This window comes from Canis lupus, chromosome 13, assembly GCF_003254725.2.
Source record: "Canis lupus dingo isolate Sandy chromosome 13, ASM325472v2, whole genome shotgun sequence".
NCBI classification, from domain to species: domain Eukaryota; kingdom Metazoa; phylum Chordata; class Mammalia; order Carnivora; family Canidae; genus Canis; species Canis lupus.
In genome coordinates, this window is record NC_064255.1 from 5,710,860 (window position 1) to 5,729,571 (window position 18,712).

Below are 18,712 nucleotides of genomic sequence, written 5' to 3' on the forward strand. Positions count from 1 at the left end.
ATCTTTGACAGTCACCATTAGTCAAGATAGTGTGTTTCTCTGAGCTGGTGCCCCCCAAGTCTCAGGGAATCTGTCTTCCTCTCCTCTGTTCTTGCTCCTATTGGCAGCTGTGTCCCCAACCAAGAGCACCACGGTTTTCATGCATCCTGTTTTCTCTCTTTCCATTCTTCTCTGGGGACGTTTGTGATTATGTGAGCATCTCAGAGAATGTGGATATTGTCAGATATTGTCTTGATTTTATTAAAACCCAGAAATGGTGAAGCTGAGCTAAGTGGGATGTGTGTGTGCATGCATGTGTGTGCATGCATGTGTGTGCCTGGTGTGTGAGTGGGTGTGTGGGTGTTGTGCATGCTGGGGTGGAGTGCGCTAGCCTGGGCTGGTGAGAACACCCACAGCTGTCTGCACACGTCTGATTTTCCCTTGCTTTTGTCAAGCTACAGTAGGGGAACTCTTAGAAGGAAGTGGCAGAAAAGGTGTTTGCAAGCCCTCCTCTGAAGCCCCACTTTCCATTGCTCTTTATCTGGGCATGGGGTCCTCCTGTAGCACCACACTTTCCTCCCCAATTCTTCTGGCTCAGCAGGTAGGTGGGCTCGGCCCCTCTAATCCTGGGCTGTTTCTACAAGATGATCACCCCAAACACTCTGCTGCCCCTGAGGAATTCAGTTAATTACAAGATACCGGGTTGCTCTAGATATCTGGAGCAGGGAGGGGGATAAGGGTAACAGGGTTTTTTTTTCTTTTTTCTTAAATTTTATTTATTTATTTGAGAGAAAGAGAATATGAGAACACAAGTCGTAGAGAGGGAGAAGCTGGATTCCTATCATGCAGGGAGCCCGACACGGGGGTCCACCCCAAGACCCTGGGATCATGACCTGAACCAAAGGCAGCCACTTAACTGACTGGGCCACCAGGTGCCTTGCCTGGGAGCAGTGTTTTAGGTGAAAGCCAAACTAGATTGTCTGACATGCCTGATCTTAGGGCTGGCAGGTAAAAGGGTCTCTCCCTTCCTGTCCTCCAACCCATTCTCCTTTCTCTTCTTTCCTCGGTCAAGTCTTCCTCTCCTCCCTTCTCTTTTCTCTTCTCTCTCATTTATTTCTCTCTCAGCCAATACCCTATGCCTGTTTTGTGAATTCTCACCATTTTAGACAGAAGGAGAAAAAAAGCAAGATCTGCCTTCCAAAAAAAGCCCAGAAGCTTTCAGTGACAATGTCTTGACAAATACATTTATGGGCGTCACTGGGTCCTGGGGATGCAAAGATGTCTAAGCTTTGCCACCTGCCACGGCACGCTCACATCCTGGTGGGGGAGGCCGCCACGTGCTCCTATAGTGACAGCAGAGCAGTGGGAGCTGGGGCACATGTGGGTATGAGACCGCTATGGGGCTCCTCTCAAGCTTTCTCCCGTCATGCCTGCCCTTACCCCAGCATCCCCTTAGAGGCTCCTGGTCCCTCCATTGCCACAGGTTTGCAAAGGAGAGGTCCAGCAGGGAGAGAAATATCACCTCAAAGTTTGCCAGTATTTCTCTCCCACTCTCATATGATTTTAAGTAAGTGTTTTATGCAAAGAAGAAATAAGGGAAATGACCCAAAGTGAGCTAGCTGGATAGGTGGACATTGTAAGTAAAAATAACATGGTTACTGAGCACCTCCTTGTGCATAGCAATTGTCTGCATTAACTTCTCAGGACTGTCTGATAGCAGAGCGGGTCCTCGGTCCATTACTCAACGCTCTCTTGGCAAATTGTTTACTTAGGAGAGGTAAACACGTTTTAAAACATCAGGGTACCATTTAGAATATTGCTCAGCATTTTGAGAGAATTCATTTGTCTCCCGCATTACCCTCTACCAAACCTGTACAAAAATGTTGACTCAATCTTTATGAAGCCCTGACTCCCAATTGCAAAATCCCCAGTTAGATTCCCAGACTAATTTCTTCCCAGACCATATACCCGCTGCTTTTTTATTGCAGGATTTCTCATCACTGAGTCAGTTGATGTGCTTGTTTCTTCAACAGTATTAAAGAGAGAGCATGCCTTTCGCTCTGGGAACTGAAATCTCTCTATTTAATTGTAGGCGAGCCATCTTTTTAATAAGAGAAAAGGAGAGGCAACACAAATGCTTTTGGTTGCTTAGGTATAGGGCCGGGGAAATGATAGATTTGACTTGACGTTTGGAGAGAGGCCCGGATTTGAAGTGTCCAGAGTCTTCGCAGGTACTGGGGTAGATCAGTACCTGGTGCACTTTGTTCTCTAGATGTGGCTGTGTTCTTCTGGAGAAGTCATTTCCTCTTCCTGGCCCCAGGGCTCTGGGGTGCAGCGGTGATAATAACTTACTAAGGACTCCCAGCTGTAAGGTTAATGCTCCATCCCCAACATGCTTAATTTACACTGGGAGTAGTTTATTCATGGGCAAGATCTGGTCCATTAATTCCTGTTTTACCAAATTAGAAAACAAATCCATGGGGAGATGAAATGACTTTCTCAGGTCAGGGAAAGCAAAGCGCTGAATCAGCACGTGCTACTCTTGCAGGTGGCTTGACTGGGGGGGCTCAATGTCATCCTCTGTCCTCTGTGTCAGTCCATTGAGGGCAACTGGTTTGTCCTCTTGCCTTCAAGCAGAAAGGAGCATTTTCCACCCGAGCATCCAGGAGAAATGAGAAAATGTCCTGTTTGAGATGTCTACAGATAGGATTTAAAGCCACCTTCAGCAAATACTGTTCTTACTATCCTTACACTAAGAATAATTCCCCATCTCCAATGTCTAGAAGGTTGACTTAGAACATAATTTAAAAAAAAAAAAAAAAAAAAAAGAACATAATTTAATGCTTCCACCTCTTTGTGACCTTGTGGTCTGTCAGAGTATTTGTCAAGATGGGGAGATACAACCAGGTCTATGTTTCTAAAATCTTCTCCTCTAGTTGAGCTAAAATCATCCTTCATCTTTCTTACATGTCCTACAGTATAGAGACAGGTGTTCCATAAAACTGGGTTATGTGGTCACATTTGCAGGCTAAACTTGAATGGATTTCTTTGACATCTTCAGCAGAAACTTCAACAGTCTCATGAGCATCCCGACTCTGCAAAGAAAGGACAGAGTAGACAAACGTATCTGATACCCTTTCTCTCAAAGGAATCTATATTTCCCACAAACGCACTTTGGAAAAACTCTGCAATAACTTCAAATAAGGCCTCGGCCCTTCTCTTTATCCTGACCATAGCACACAGGAGTTGCCGTAGCTGCAACATGTTGCAGCTCCTGCATGTTTTCAGATCAATGCTATGCCCTGTAGGGCCGGACTGAGAAAGACCAGTGCGGCAGGCAACAATGGCATGAATTTTAAAGATTTTATTCTTCCATTTTAGGAGCAAGGAACTCAAGACATCATCCGTGATTCTCCTTTTAACATATCTCTGTTCGAACCAACCTGCATCCCTGCACCAAAGCTCCTTCTGTCGAAGACCTGGATTCCTCTCAGCATTATTCTTGGGACACTAGTGGTGCTGGGCCTGCTGTCCTCCATCCTGACGCAACTTAAAATCCTGGTGTCGGCCTCCTTCTACCCCAGCGTGCAGGAGAGGCGCATCCGATACCTGCATGGGAAGCTACTGAAGAAAAGATCAAAGCAGGCGGTGGAAGGAGGGAACAGTAAACAGCGTCTCTATTTTACAAAGGCAAGGCCAGGATGCGGGTGTAACCTGTCATGAAAGAGATTTTGAGTTTAAAGGACAAGTGGACTTTGAAAGCACTCTTCAACTTCACGTTAGGGCTTCCGTCCCTAGTAACAGATGGGGCGCTGGGGGGAGAAGATGAACAATGTGCGTGTCTAAGGCTCTTAGCTTCATGATTTTGAATGCTGGTCTGGGTGATTCTACAAGCTATTTTTCAAAACTCTGATTTCAAGTGGGCATGTTCAGCCATAGTAGAGAGGCTTGTGGGAAGACCTGGGGCCTATTAAGAGTTATTTATCACACCAAAGACAAATTAATAAGAGAGGGAACTGTCTATTACAGCCTGGTAAACTTCAAAGAACTTGTTCATTGTCCACCATTAAAATATAAATATGGTGTATATATAGATGATGATGATGATGATGGTTTTATATATTAAAAACATGCATATTTATATGCATTTTTGGTCACATAATAACTTCCTACACATAACATGAATGCTTGTCAAATATTTCATTTAACTAATTAATTAATGAGGGAACAGTAAGAAATTCCAGCCAATTCAAAGAATAATTCAAAGCACACACACATATAAGCCATCAGGAACACCAGAATAAATGAGCTTACTGGATGCAAAGCTGGCTTCTGCCACAAGGTGGATGGGCAAGTAATTGCACTCTATAGAGTGAAAGTTATTTTCATGTCCACGGACAGGAATCATTAGCATTGCTGCTATCAGCTCCCGACAACTCACAGAATCGGGAAAAAGCTCATAAACAATGAAACACTAAGATAACCCACAAGGATAAAGTTTCTGGCCATTTTGAAGTCTTTTGCTTTCTCCTGATGCCAGCAGTCCCACGATGAAAAGCTTATGTCAGAGGCATTTGAAGTGACTCTAATGCTCATTCATCCATCATTTTGTCTCTTCAGATTCACTTCTGGCTTCCTGTACTGAAAATGACTAGGAAGAAGCAGGTGGGCAATGCAGATGAAGACGATCCATGAGAGATTCCAAGGAGCTCCTCAGCCACACCACTGCGGCAGGTCTCCTCGGGTCCTCCAAGGCAGGTCCCTATTCCTGCCCACAGCAGAGAACTGTGTTCTGTGGTCCTTCAGGGGTTTGTTCGCAGGCCAAACCACTTTTCTTCATAAGGCCAAAGGGCTATCAGGTAAATGGCTTTGTCATCTGTCTTCCAAACAAGGCACATGATCTGGACTGCATCACAGTGTAGCAGGAAATTATAACCAGACCCCTGGAGGATGAGTCTCAGCACAGAGTAATATTCAAAGGAAAAAAAAAAAAAAAAACAGAGCAAAAATTGGAAAAAATAAAAATCTCTACTGTAGGCTTACAGGCAAATGCCAAGGAGAATATACACGTATAATGCCAGGAAAATATCCTTAAACTCTTCTGTCCCTTCTCTGCCCTTTTAAATATCTTTCATAGCTATTCTCTACCCCCAGAACTGTTTCTCCCTTCCCTGTGTCCTTATTCAAACACGAAAGACATTTCTGGAAATCTGTATCTAGCAGCTCCTAATTTCTCTTCACCACTACCTCAGCTCCTACCCTCTTCTTTCCCGGACCACTTTTGTTTTTATTTCTTCTACTAAATCCTCTACCTGGTATTTATGACAAGGCTGCCTAGGGATCACATGTATCCAAACCACAGGAAATGCTTGTTAAAGTGACCATCCTGGGCCGCTTTCTACCATGCTCAGTGTAGACTACATAGTCTAGGGGCCTATTTCCCTTAAACTCCAAATACCCAGGAGGGAGAAAAACCTCTTCAAATATTGATTCCATTATCTTGAAAGCCCCTGAATGAAACAGAAATAGAATCGTTAAGTTTTTCTAATATTTTAACTTTGCATTTTGAAAACTTTTTAGACTTACAAAAAAGTTGCAGAATAGTACAAAGTTCCATTTACCCTTCATCCATCAACCCTAAGAACCAGCTAAACAACCTTGAAAAATGCATAATGTACAGAGCTTATTGAATTCATGCCAGTTGTTCTACTAATACTCTTTTTCTGGTCCTTGAGTCAATCCAGGCTCCCACAATGCATTTAGTTTCTCCCCCTCCTTCAGTTGAGGACTATTCTTCAGTCTCTCTTTTTCTTTAATGTTGACACTTTTGAAAAGTATGGTCAGTAATTTTGTAAAATGTTCTTCGATTTGAGTTTGCCTGATGTTTCCTTGTATAGTTCCTCCAGATGATGTATTTTTGGCAAGAATACTACAGACGGCATGATATAATCTTCTCAGTGTTCCCTTATACCAGGGGTCATGTGGTGTGGATGTCTCATTACTGATGAGATTACCTTTCATCATTTAGTTAAGATGGGGTCTGCCAGAGTTTTCCATGGTAAAGTTACTGCTTTTCCCTTTGTAATTACTGAGTACATTGTGGGGAAATATTTAGGTGATGCAAATATCCTGTTTTTCATATATTGTTAGTATCTGTCAACGCAGAACTAGGGTGTGGCCAAATAGTTATTTCCTTTTTTTTTTAATTTCATTTATTTATTCATGAGAGAGGCAGAGACATAGGCAGAGGGAGAAGCAGGTTCCCTGTGAGAAGCCCGGTACAGGACTCGATCCCAGGACCCCAGGATCATGGCCTGAGCCAAAAGGCAGATGCTCAACCATTGAGCGACCCAGGTGCCCCCAAATAGTGATTTTCTACTTCCATAATATCATCTGCATTTCTTCATTAGAATTTTACACTGTCTCCAGAAAGAAACATTGCCCCAAAGACCAAACTTTGTTTCAGGCACGAGAGGAGGCATTTTACATATATGATCTCCTTTAGGTTTCACAACAATTCTGTGAGGTAGGCATTATTTCCTCTTAAAGATTGGAGGGCTCACCCTCAGAGACTCTGACTCAGCTGGCTGGGGCTGAGGCCTTCGCACTGGCTTGTTGAAAGCTCCCAGGTGATTTTAATGAGCAGCCAGGATTGAGAACCACAAGTCTAGGAAGTTTTACAGATTTGCAGGTCTTTCAGTTCAGGTATTTAACTGTGAAATTTCTCTAACAGAGGAACCTCCATTAAAAATGTGTCTGAAAAAAAAATGCGTCTGATTCAGCATTTCCCAAAGTGTGTTCCTCAGACCATACCAGTCTCTCAATTGTTCCATAAAAAGAGTTACATGAGTTAGTAAATCCATACCATCTACCTTCTAACTTTGAAGATTCATACAGCATGTTGGCACAATTCAAAAACTTGCAAAACCCTATAATAAAGAAAGCTCTTTAAATCTTATTTCACCTCAAATCATTAAACCATGGAATGATTTTATCTGCAATAATTATTAGCATCATCTAGGGCCAGTTCTGCAGTCCATACTCCGGCAAATGCTGATGTAATTGGCATGACTCCAACCAAAAAAGGATTTGAGAAGATGAAGATGCATTTGTAGTTTTGGTTGATTTAATTCAAATCATTCTAATGATTTCATACTTTGTTGTGTTTTCTAAATAAACACATGTATATATATTAATAAATGGATACAATGCGTGAATGTTTGTATTCATTTTGCATTTATCCCTCCTACAGAGAAGGGATCTGGTGCATATTAACAGAGGCAAAGAATGAACTGCCAAATTTTTAGAAGGAATTGGATCCTTTTGTGCTTCTAAATTCTGTTAATTAACTAACCTACTTATCTACCTAACAGCATCAAACCAACAACTAGAATGAACTCTTAGGCCACGTAGAAGGTACTGGTGATGTCCAGACAGTTCACCTTGGTCTCTGCCTTTGGGATGCTTTCAGTCTAGTTGGGAAGACAGACATGTGCTTAGATAATAAATAACAATATACATTAGGGGGGATCCCTGGGTGGCGCAGCAGTTTGGCGCCTGCCTTTGGCCCGGGGCGCGATCCTGGAGACCTGGGATCGAATCCCACATCGGGCTCCTGCATGGAGCCTGCTTCTCCCTCTGCCTGTGTCTCTGCCTCTCTGTCTCTCTCTGTGTGACTATCATGAATAAATAAATAAAATCTTTTAAAAAAATTAAATTAAAAAAAAAAAACAATATACATTAGGTTTTGGTAAGTGCCAAGGGCACTGTGGCCAGGATCTCTGCCCTGGCCTATTATGAATGCCTAGTTTACCCCTTGAAGTAAATGGGTCTTAATTCCCTGAAATCAAAATCACTTTTCTGAAGCAGCATAACCTCTGTTGTTTCCAATGCACTGTGACTTTGCTTTGAACAGTTCATGAGACTTCTGGAGAGTGTCTTGTCTCTCTGTTAGGCACGTTTGCCCTTCCTTTGAAGTGCTTGTCCCTACTGTAAGGGCAGCCTGGCAAGGAGGTGCTGTCACAAAATGCAATTTGATCCTGAAAACAAGATTTAGACTTGCTCATTAAGGCCGGTCTAACTGGGATATAAAATGCTTATTTAATTACAGCTTATCTACTTTAGATTTAAATGAACAGTTAGTTAAATTTCTTGAGACATCTATTGTGAAATGTGCTCTGTTTATCTCTGGAGGTGGAAAGATACCGCCCAAGGTAATTTAATAGTGCTTCCTTTTTCACCTCTAATTTTAATGGCTTATAAAAGATATTACATTATTGCTGTCTCACCTCACGAATCCCAGCTTGGTGCCATATTTGTTACAATATTTTGAGTGTCATTCCGATGTCCTCATTGGCTTCACATCTGTTATCTTTTGATGCTGAGATGCACTAATTCTCAACACTTTTACAGTAATAGATCTCATTTACTGTTCTTCTCGGCATGTTAAACATTGTGTTTCCTCTTTCTATTTGATATCTGCTGCTTTCTTGATGAGGACCTCATCAATACTATTTATAATATGGGATACATTATCTTCACACATCATATATTTTTGTCTTAATTCACCTAAGAGAAAGAAACAAACGCATCTCATCCTATGAAAGTGAAAACTAGCTTTCTCACCCAAAGTCATTCATAGTGAAAACACCATTAAGGTCAATTATTTTAGTTAACTTATACTATGGAAGAAAGAGGAACTCGTTAAGAAAACAGCTGTGGGCTGAACTTGGTTATGTATATATACTTAAAAGCCTGTTTTATTAGGTTAATATAACCCCCACACAGCAGGGAGGAAAGATTTAAATTAACGGGTGGCTGAGACCCACAAACTTTCAGGGTTCAAAGTCTTTTTTGGTTTTAATCCCTAACGGTTGCAGTGACATTTCTAAAAGCAGAAAAGGAAAGAAAGATGAATAACAGGGTACTGGGGATATTAGCCTTTTATCATCTAAATTCTGGGTGTCTATAAACCTCACTTTTATAATCAAAAAACAGGAAATCAGAGTTGGATTTGTCATTTGAGAAATTTTAGGCAAATGCAAATGGAAAGTGCAAAAGGCAATGATAGAAATAAAAGTAAAACCAGCCAAGTCACTATGACAAAGGCAGAAAGTGTTTGCACTACTTTCCTGGATACTGAGGCATGTAAGGTCCCCCTCCCCCAGCCTTACTCAGCAAAGAGGAGGAACAATGTACCCACTGCCCACAGCATGGGGCTCAGGAAGGGGATGGGTTAGAGGACACAAGACACAAGAGGAAGGTTAGAGGTTAGAGGAAGACCAAGAGGAATTGTGACAAAGATACAGACTGTCCATCTGATCATTACCCAGAGCAGAGGTTCCCAAAGCTGGCTGGTCATCAGAATTGCCTCCAGAGGTTAAAGAAAAAGAAAAATTACAGGTTCTCAAACCTGAATTCAGATACACTGACTGGAGATTTGGGGGAGGGTCCTGGGAGTCTGTATTCTTTTTTTTTTTTTTTGAGTATATAAATTAATTTTTTATTGGTGTTCAATTTACCAACATGCAGAACAACACCCAGTGCTCATCCCATCAAGTGTCCCCCTCAGTGCCCGTCAGAGTCTGTATTCTAAGGGACTTCGTGGAGTGAAGCGGGGGTTTAGATGATTTGGCAAATTTGTGAACCACTGCTTTAGAGAACTATGGCAAGCTTTGGAGAGGATGGGTTACTGATTAAATAAAAACATGTCTACATGGTATCGATGTGATTGGTGGTGTGGGCATACACTTGGAACTTCCATTCTACTGGTTACTGAACGAGCTATTAATCCATCAGGATTTTTCAATAATCCAAAATGTGAATTGTCAAAAATTACTTTGTTTTCACCTTCTGCAGCCCAACTCTCTATCCAAACAAAAACAAAACTGATGATGTGTCATAAACTCGATCATCGTAACTAGTCATTAACTACCAAACATAGTTTGGTACCCAATACTATGTCTTAATTAAACTCTCTCAAGTTAGGGGATACTATATCACATTTTTAAAAAATGAAAGTAACCTCAACTATGACAGTCATGGTACAGAAGAAAGAACAGATTTGGGGCCCCTGGGTGGCTCAGTGGGTTAAGCGGCTGCCTTTAGCTCAGGTCATGATTCCAGGGTCCTGGGATCAAGACCTACATCGGGCTCCCTATTCTGTGGGGAGGTGGCTTCTTCCTTCCCTCTGCTGCTGCTCCCCCTGCATTTGTGCTCTCTCTCTAATAAATAAATAAAAAATTTTTTAAAAAGAAAACATTTTTAGAATGCAGAAGGCAGGATTCAAATCCTAGTTCCGCTAATTATTAGTGACATCAATTTAAGTGACTTAACTCTTAGCTCTCTGAGCCTCAATGTTTTTATTTATAAAATGGGGCTTAACATAGTAATCAATAGCATCTTTCTGAGAAATAAATGAAATGACATATATAATCTCCCCAAATTAGATAAATGTTAGCACTTTCTTCTTTCTCCTTTCCCATTGCTCCTTGCTCAATCTCACCTTTTACAATGTTTGACAGTAAGGTCTGATACAAAAAGCATAAAACAAACCCAAACAAACAACAACAAAAAAGAGTTTCAACCAGACTTGGTCCACAACAGGGATTGGCAAACTCTTTTTTTTTTTTTTCTTTTTTTCTGGTTCTTTAAGATATTTATTTATTTACTCATGAGAGACACACAGAGAGACAAACTCTTTTTTGTGAAGGGACAGATAATAAATATGTCAGGCTTTGCCGCATAGGGGTCTCTGTTGCAACCCCTCTCCCCTCTGCCGGGGTAGTGAGAAAGCAATCACAGACAAAGAGTGAATGTGTGAGTATGACCGTGTTTCCATAAACATTATTGCAAAACCAAGTGGCAGGCTGGATTTGCCTGCCTGATAATGCAGGAAGGCTTTTTAGAAGTGCACAGGTTGATGGTTGATGTTGGAAGTGATGCAATGGGGCAAAGTCGGAAAACACAAATGGGTTCAAAATCCCTCTTACCACCCACTAGCTAGATGACTTTGCAAAATTCACTGCACCTTTCTGAGCTGAATTTTCTCATGTGTAAAGAGGAAGGAGCTGGGCTACAGAATCTCTGAGGAAGCTGCCATCCCTTAGTCTCTGATTCTTTGAGAGACCACAGTCTCCTGGAGAGAATCACCAACACGCCGTCACCTGAATTTCAAATTTCAAATACTGAAGTATTTGTGTGTCCTTTCATGGTTGATCAGTGAATCATAAAGAACAACAGAAGCGCTCAGGTCCTAAGTATGATTTATTTGATGAAAAAGGGAAAAGATAGCATTTGGTCAAAATAAACGTTATTTTCTCCACAGACACAAGCCATCAGAACAGTTATTAAATTCTAAATGTCATACGTAATTTCACACGGTTTAAAGTCAGGCTACGATGTCAGTGGCTGAAGACATGAAAATTGAAAGCCTTGTTTTTTCTTTTTTTTTTTGAAAGCCTTGTTTTTTCAAAGCGAGCAAGGTGCTCACTCTAACTGTGATATATTAATTAGGGAGTGAAAGAAATCGATCAAAACTGTTTTCCCAAAAGGAAAGCATCATGGAGGTACGTTTGTACTAAACACGGGTGCTGTGTCTTGCAAGTGCAAATGCTAATACACACAAGAAAATAAATAAGACATCATTTTAAAACAGGAGGCTGACAAAGAAAAAGTGTTGAATTAGAAATTAGTACTGTCTTCCAATTCTGTCTCTCCTACTACCTGGCTTAGCCAGGCACTTCCCTCTCTTGACATGACTCAGTCCTTCATAGAAAACATTAGAATAGCTATTATTTAATAATAGGTACCTACCTTAGTAGGTACCGGATACTGTTTTCAGTGTGTTACTCCCGTTAATCCTCACCAAAATCTCATGAGGGACATTCTAATGGTATTGCTGGTGTAAAGTTGAAGAAACTGAGGCACAGAGAGACTAAGTTACTTGGTTCCAGAAGCAATATTTGGAAATAGCTACTCTCTAAAGTGCTGCCTCCCAAAGCATGGCTTTCCTGGGTCCTTTCCCAGCTTAGAGACCTGGACCCACTCGTCACTCCCTTCCACCCCCCCCCCCCCCCCCGCCAGGCTTTTGACCTCCCTCCCATCGGATCCCCAGCCTGTTTCCTCACCATACTCCTCATTCTCCCTCTGCCTGAGCCCTTCCTTTATTAAAAAGCCTTTTTTCCCTGGCCCCCTGAAAGAGTCACCCCTTTCCCCTTCAGAGCTGTGCCCTCCTGGATCTACTCTCCCCATTCCCTTCCCTGGTTTTCTCTTGCCTTTGAGACCCTACTGGAGTCTTGCCTCTCAGGGAGTGAGCACATCATGTGAGTGGGGCCAGGACCCAGCTCGGTCACAGACTCTGTGTGGAAACTGGAAAACATCATTTGAACAAGGCTTTTTTTTTTTTTTAAGATTTTATTTATTTATCATGAGAGACACAGAGAGAGGCAGAGACATAGGCCGAGAGAGAAGCAGACTCCCTGCAGGAAGCTCAGTGTGGGACTGGGTGGCTCACTTGAGCATCTGCCTTTGGCTTAGGTAATGATTCTGGGGTCCTGGGATTGAGTTGCACATTGGGATCCCTGCTAGTGGGCAGCCTGCTTCTCCCTCTCCTCCCTGCTTGTGCTCTCTCTTGCTACCTTTCTTTCTCAAATGAATACATAAAATCTTGAAAAAAAAAAAGAGCTCATTTAAAAGGAAGCTTTATAACATCACTGCAAATGGAAAAACAGGATTGCCTTCCATAAATATAAAGTAGCATACAGGCACACAACACATATCATACATACGTTATTTGTCATAGACACAGATTATACACATATACATTATACACCAGTATAAACATTTTATATATACATATAAAAACTATACATACTACACAGATACACCTACGCACTAAAAACAAAACAACATTATTGCAGCATTACTCTGGTGAGGTATTTGCCTGCCAAAGCCAGCAGCCTACTTTGTGTGCTAAACAGCTTGCAGAACCCATGCTAGGGTCATCCCACTGAGGGGTGAGCGACTGGGCATTTATACGCCAACAACCGCCAATTGCTGGTTGGGATGGCTGCTGTTTGGGTGGTTTTCATTCCTTGGCACTTTGGTTTTCCTTGGTTATAAAAAAAAGCCCCCAGGCAAAGGGATGCAGAAATGGGCGTTGGTGGTCAGCTGGAGCGCACTGAAGTGATGGGGGTTGGGGGTTGGGCGTTGGAGCGGGGGTGGGAAGGTGGTGGCCAACACCTGCAGCAGCTCCATCTGCTGGGAAGGGGCTGTGTTCCACGGTCACCCAGCTCTCCGCCAACACCGAAGCCCTGTCATTGTCACGATGTGGCTCCTGCCTCTAAAGCACTGAGAACTCTTTGCTCTCATTCCTGAGTCCTTTTCTCCAACAGAATGCCTATTCCTGGTATAGGGGTTTTCATGCGACTAGGAAATAATTTTGCTGAAAAAAAATCAGTGTAATTCTCCATGATATGTACTAGAAAACAGTTGTTACCATGAATACAAACCAGTCATGGGATCACTAATTCAGCTTCAATAAGTAAATAATTTCCCTTGAATGTCTGTATCATTCAACCATGAAATTCTAGACAACTTCCAGAAAGCAGTGGCCCAGAACACCCCCATCTCACTCAGAGTACTATTTATAAGAATGCCCTGTGTGCAGTCATCTTTACAGATTTTTTTCCCCTTCTCCAATGTTCTTTAGCCTATGTAGATGGCATTTATGCAATTCAGAGAAAGGCACCGCAACAGGATTAGTCAGCAGCAAGCCCTCTGACGCAGCTTCTGTGATCTAGTTAAAAATAGGAAAGAGGATGTTTTGCATAAGTCATCACCATTGTGGAGGATCAGAGAACTGTCCACTTTTTTTGGTTTCTACATCCTGTTACTTTATCTAAAAATAGATGAAAACTCTGTCCCCTAGATTTGTGGATAAGACCTTTGCTTCTGTGACCTAGGCTCCCTGGTCTTTCTTATCTCCAGGCTCCTTTGCTGGAGCCTTCACCCTCTGCCATTTCTGATCCTGCCTGTCAGGCTCAGGCTCAGGACCTCTGTCCTTCTTCCCTACCCCGTCCCCGAGGTTGCAAACTCCAGGGCCCACAGGGGCCAGGCTGGGGCCATCAGCTGTGCCAGATGGGTGGTAGGCCGGCAAGGCCTGGCCCACTGGGAAGGAAGGAGCTCTTTCTCTGTGTCTTAGCCCAACGAAATTTTCCCAGAGCAGTCAGAAACCCAGAGTTTTATGGAAAATCACCTAATCTTTAAATGTTAGAAATGAATTTAAATATTACATTAAAAAAATAGAGTAAAGGTTGAACTATGAGTTTGCCTTGTGTAACCTCGGTTGTTTTTTTTTAAAGACTTTATTTATTCGTAGAGATGCGGGGGTGGGGGAGGCAGAGAGAGAAGCAGGCTCCATGCAGGGAGCCCGACGTGGGACTCGATCCAGGGTCTCCAGGATCACGCCCTGGGCTGCAGACGGCGCTAAACCGCTGCGCCACTGGGGCTGCCCAACCTCAGTTTTATATATTCTCCTTTGTGTGTTGCCAGTTGGAAAGTACAGTTCTACAAAATCTGCATTCATAGGTCTACACCCTCCCACTTTCTCCAGTTCTTGATCTCTATTTTGGACTATGAGAGGAGTCCCAGATTCTGATTTGGGCCCTCCCCTTTGCTAGCCCCAGAAATTTGGTTGAAGTATTCTCATCCCAGAAACAAACTGGGCAAATTCCCATTTATCCTTGGAGGAGTTGAACATGGGAGGCAGGACAAACTTTCAGAGATTCAAACCCCTCCCCTCTCCCTAGTTTTCTAGTTGATGAATGCATTATTTCCTAGGGCCATTGTAACAAATGATCACAAACGGAGTGCCTTAAAACAACAGAGATTTACACTCTCACAGCTATAAACTGAATAAAGTCTTGAAGGAAGACTCCTTCCTTGTCTTTTCTGGGTGGTTGCTGGCAATCCTCTGCATTCCTTGGTTCATGGCAGCATAACTCCAGTTTCTCCTGTCTTCACACTGACAGTCTTCTGTGACCAATGTTCTCTCTTATTATAAGAACAGCGGTCGTTGGGCTAGGGCCCACCATAATCCAGTATGATCTCATTTTAATTTGATTATATCTTCAGAGACTCTATTTCCAAATAAGGTCACATTTGGGGTCGTGGGGATTAAGACTGGAACGTATTTTTGAAGGGGACACAGCCCAACCCAGTACAGCAAAGACTGTCTACAAGAATTACCCCACGTACAGTATACAGAATCACCTCCTTAGAAAATATTTTTCATAAATTGGTCACAGCACAACTGCACAGTTAGGATGAACTTTGCATATCCCTTGGCGTACTTTATCTCTAAATGCAGGCATGAAAAGAGCAGGAGAAATCAAAACTGGATTTTTGATGCACAGAGGAAGGTTGTTCTAAGGAAATTGGGATTATACCTTAGTCACCATAAATGGTCTGCGTAGAGTCTCACTGAGCTTTGAGGAAAGGATCTAAATGGAAGACTTTTGCAATACACGTTGTTGAGCCAGGAGAGTCCTTATAAGTGGGAGATCCCAGATGTGGGACTCGATTTGGCGCTTTCTGGAAGGCAAGGAAAGGTGGTGAAGGGCCCCAAATGAGGAAGAGAACTAGCTGCCAGACCAAGGACAAGCCGATGCATGCTGGCTGCAAGTGGTGATTTGTGGTGGACAGTTCTGACAGCAGATGTGAAAATCCACATCAAAAAGAAAAGATACGGTGACCCCGAACTGGTATTAGTGGGTGCCACCTGAGTGCTTCTTAAGTCTTCCTCATTTACAGCTGAGAAAGAGACTCTAGTCAAGACACTCTGTGAGTGGAGCAAGATGGATTCTAAGAATGGGTCAGATAGATCCTTCTTCATTAAATCAGAAGATTTAATGCAAACCACATCAGAAGCCTTAAAAACAGAAATGAGTGGGTCTAATAAAAATGACAAGGTAAAATAAAATTAAGCGTGCACTGTGACTCTTGCTCCTCTCTCTTCTCGAGTTGGTGCTCACATTCCTCAGTATCGAGGGTGCGACCGCGGGCGCCGTGATCACAGCAGTGACCAGCAGGGGGAGAGTCCCCAGATGTAGGTGAAAATTTGAAAGTCAGACATTATTTTGGGAGCCAAATGCTTCTCCTGGAGACTCTTTCCAGGGCTGGCATACATTATGTGTGGAGGAGACGGTTTTGAAGAGTCAATGACAAGAAAACTTATCTTTTGGCAAGGAAGTTGTGGAGAAATTTTTTACTTCTGGTTGAAAAAAAATCATGCCATAATGTGTTTAAGTACATTTTTAAAGTTAATTCTGAGAAGACAATGTTCCCTTAATGAAAGCCATTCTGTATCATGACAGGATGTAAACACGGCGGGGAACTGAATAAGGTACGGCGATGGCTGCTAACTAGAGACGGTTGGATATGGCGTGTTGAAGAAGCAAGTTGCCATGGAAACCAGCCACTAAGTGGACCGCGACCATCTTAAATGCAAACAACTTAGAGAGAGAAGAGAAGGAGGATGGAGGCATGCCGGTGGCCAAGAGTTCTCAGGAGAGACAGTGAGGGTAGTCCTGGCATTGGCTACACGGCATTAGAAAGAAAGCCAAAGGCTGTCCAAGGCCACCAAAAGGCGGAAAAGAATTCCGAGCTTGTTGGGTATCCTGAATTGGCCTTTATTCATTTGCCATTCATCAGTTGGTCCGTTCCAAAGAACACTGGCTGAGGGCCTCTGGAGGCCGGCACTGTGCGAGGCAGGAAGGCTACAGAGAGGAAGGAGATGTCCCAGCTCTCAAGGATCCTGCTGTCCCTCACTGCTCGCTGGAGGAGCAAGACCTAAACACAGTTGTCTTCTCTCTCCTAGGAATCAAGCCTCCCGTGGGCCGTAGCTCTGATCCTGTTCCCTAGGGTGCCTGCCAGGTTTCCAGCCTGCTGAGTGGCCTCCTTGCCCCCCTGCCTAGGATTCCAGCGCCTCTAGAACTGATCTTGGCCTCCCCTGCATCCCTGTGGCAGGTCCTTTCACCTGCCGTCAGCTTCCTCTGCCCAGACATCGGTCGCTCGCTCTGACCTTCTCCCAAGACCTCTTGCTGGGCTTTCTCAGAACCTGCCTGGACTGTCCAACTCTTTTCACCTCCCAGACCTCCCAGGCCTGTGTGTCTTCGTCACAGGTCCCACGGCATAATCATCGCCCCGGCGCCGCAAACTTATTCCTGGCTCTGGCTTTTGCCTGGGACCCTCAGTTTGGATGCTACAGTGACTCACGGATTCATAAGCTCATATCATAAGCTGTTACCCCAACCCCATTCCCAAGCATGTCAGGGAACAAAACCTCCAGCTTCCCCCAGTGGGACCCAGCAGCACCTCCTCCTCCAGCTCCACTGCTAAACTTCCCATTCAGTTTCTCCATTTCTTGGCACCATCTCCCCCAAAGGTGCCCTTTCATGACTCCTGTGATCTCACCAATCTATTTGTAAATCTCCATGGCCTTTACAATCTCCCTCTGAATCATTTTTAACCACAAATCAACTTCCCAGAGTGACTTGCCTTTTGAGCAGGGCGCTATTATAGTCACATTCTACTCATCACATGCAGATAGCTTCACTGTTCATAAGGTTCCGTTCCTGAGGTTCTCCTGACAACGCAGGGAAGTAAGCGGGGCGGGCATTGTTATCACTTCCATTTCGTGGATCTAGAAACTGAGGTTCAGAGAAGTTCTGCACCTTTCCCCAGACGGCACACGACCAGGGCTGAAGGGGGGCTCCTCACTTGGAGGCCTGGCTCCCAGCCCCCGGGCCTGTGTGCTTTGGTGCAGGAGGCCCTGCCCACGTGGTGCCTGAGCACTCTTCTAAGGGTGCCTCCTTCTGTCTTAAGCCAGTGTCCTCCAAAGACTCTGAATAAACAGAAGCAGCGACTTGTGCCTTCATTTCCCTTTTCCTTTTAGATTTGGTGGCATGATTGTAGATTCTAGAAGCCTACAACTAAGATCCAGGAAGCTCCATTTTTTTCTTTGTTGCCTACAAAAAGAAGGAAGAAAGGAAAAGACCCAACCCAAATCCAAATCTACAGCAAGAAAACCCCTTTTTCTGGAAACGCCGCCGGCCCTGCGTGCCAAGTGGCCCAGTGGTTCCCGGACTCCCAGCCTTACTCCTCCGGGGCCCCCCGAGGCCGCGTCCCCCTCTTCCCCTCCGGCTTCGAGCTCGAGCTCCCGCACACCCTGCAGACCACGCAATACTGATGGGGGGACTGGCGGGGGGGGAGGGGCGTGATATTTTAGAAAACCAGCAAGCCTTCTTGTTACTAGAATTTCCAAGAGAAGATTTACTGCGAGATTGGCCGTGGGGTGTAAAGCAACTCAGGGTATTGGAAACTCCTTAAGAAGAGAAGGGGGCGCGGAATCGGGGAGTAAATGAGTCCCAACCCCCGGAGAGTCTGCTGGGGTCTGGGGAGCCGTGGTGGGGGGTGGAGGACGGAGTGGGGTGGGGGTAGGAGATAGAGCAGGGGTGGGGGGTGGGGGGTGCGGGGTGCGGGGACGGGGCGGGGCGTCGCTCCCCTCGGGGCCGCACCCACCGGGACCCCGTCGCACCGCGCGAGCCTGGCGGGGGCGGTCGCCCGTTGATCTGCGGCCCAGAGAGGCTCAGTGATCGGCCCCAAGTGGCGCAGCTGGGAAGGGGCCCAGGGGCTAGGGCACAGGCCCCGACCGCCGTCTCCGCCTCTCCAG

The 18,712-nt window shown here is 44.2% G+C and overlaps 1 protein-coding gene and 1 long non-coding RNA gene across 5 annotated transcripts in view; one reads left to right on the forward strand and one right to left on the reverse strand.

Annotated features, from left to right (window-relative positions):
• Positions 1-18,229, forward strand: part of LOC112662379 (dendrocyte expressed seven transmembrane protein) — a 30,263-nt gene extending 12,034 nt beyond the window's left edge. The window contains exons 3-5 of one of the 2 annotated variants that reach the window (XR_004813318.2): positions 3,361-3,669; positions 4,600-4,838; positions 16,356-18,229. Coding sequence is in view for 1 of the 2 variants with exons in the window: in XM_025450995.3 (XP_025306780.3) it covers positions 3,361-3,669; positions 4,600-4,674 (384 nt within the window). In the remaining variant the exon portion in view is untranslated. Of the gene's footprint in view, positions 1-3,360; positions 3,670-4,599; positions 9,684-16,355 lie in introns of those variants that run through there. The other variant, XM_025450995.3, reaches the window with a different exon arrangement.
• On the reverse strand, positions 793-11,894 carry LOC112650122 (uncharacterized). 3 transcript variants are annotated; one of them, XR_003129972.3, is made up of 4 exons: positions 11,794-11,894; positions 8,268-8,547; positions 3,423-3,600; positions 793-3,074 (listed from the first exon to the last, which is right to left on the reverse strand). It is a non-coding gene; the product is annotated as an uncharacterized LOC112650122 (long non-coding RNA). The 3 variants fall into 3 exon arrangements; XR_003129975.3 differs by having other exon boundaries at positions 3,423-3,603; XR_007401865.1 differs by lacking the exon at positions 11,794-11,894 and adding an exon at positions 11,009-11,761 and having other exon boundaries at positions 3,423-3,603.
• Positions 18,230-18,712: the final 483 nt, after the last annotated feature.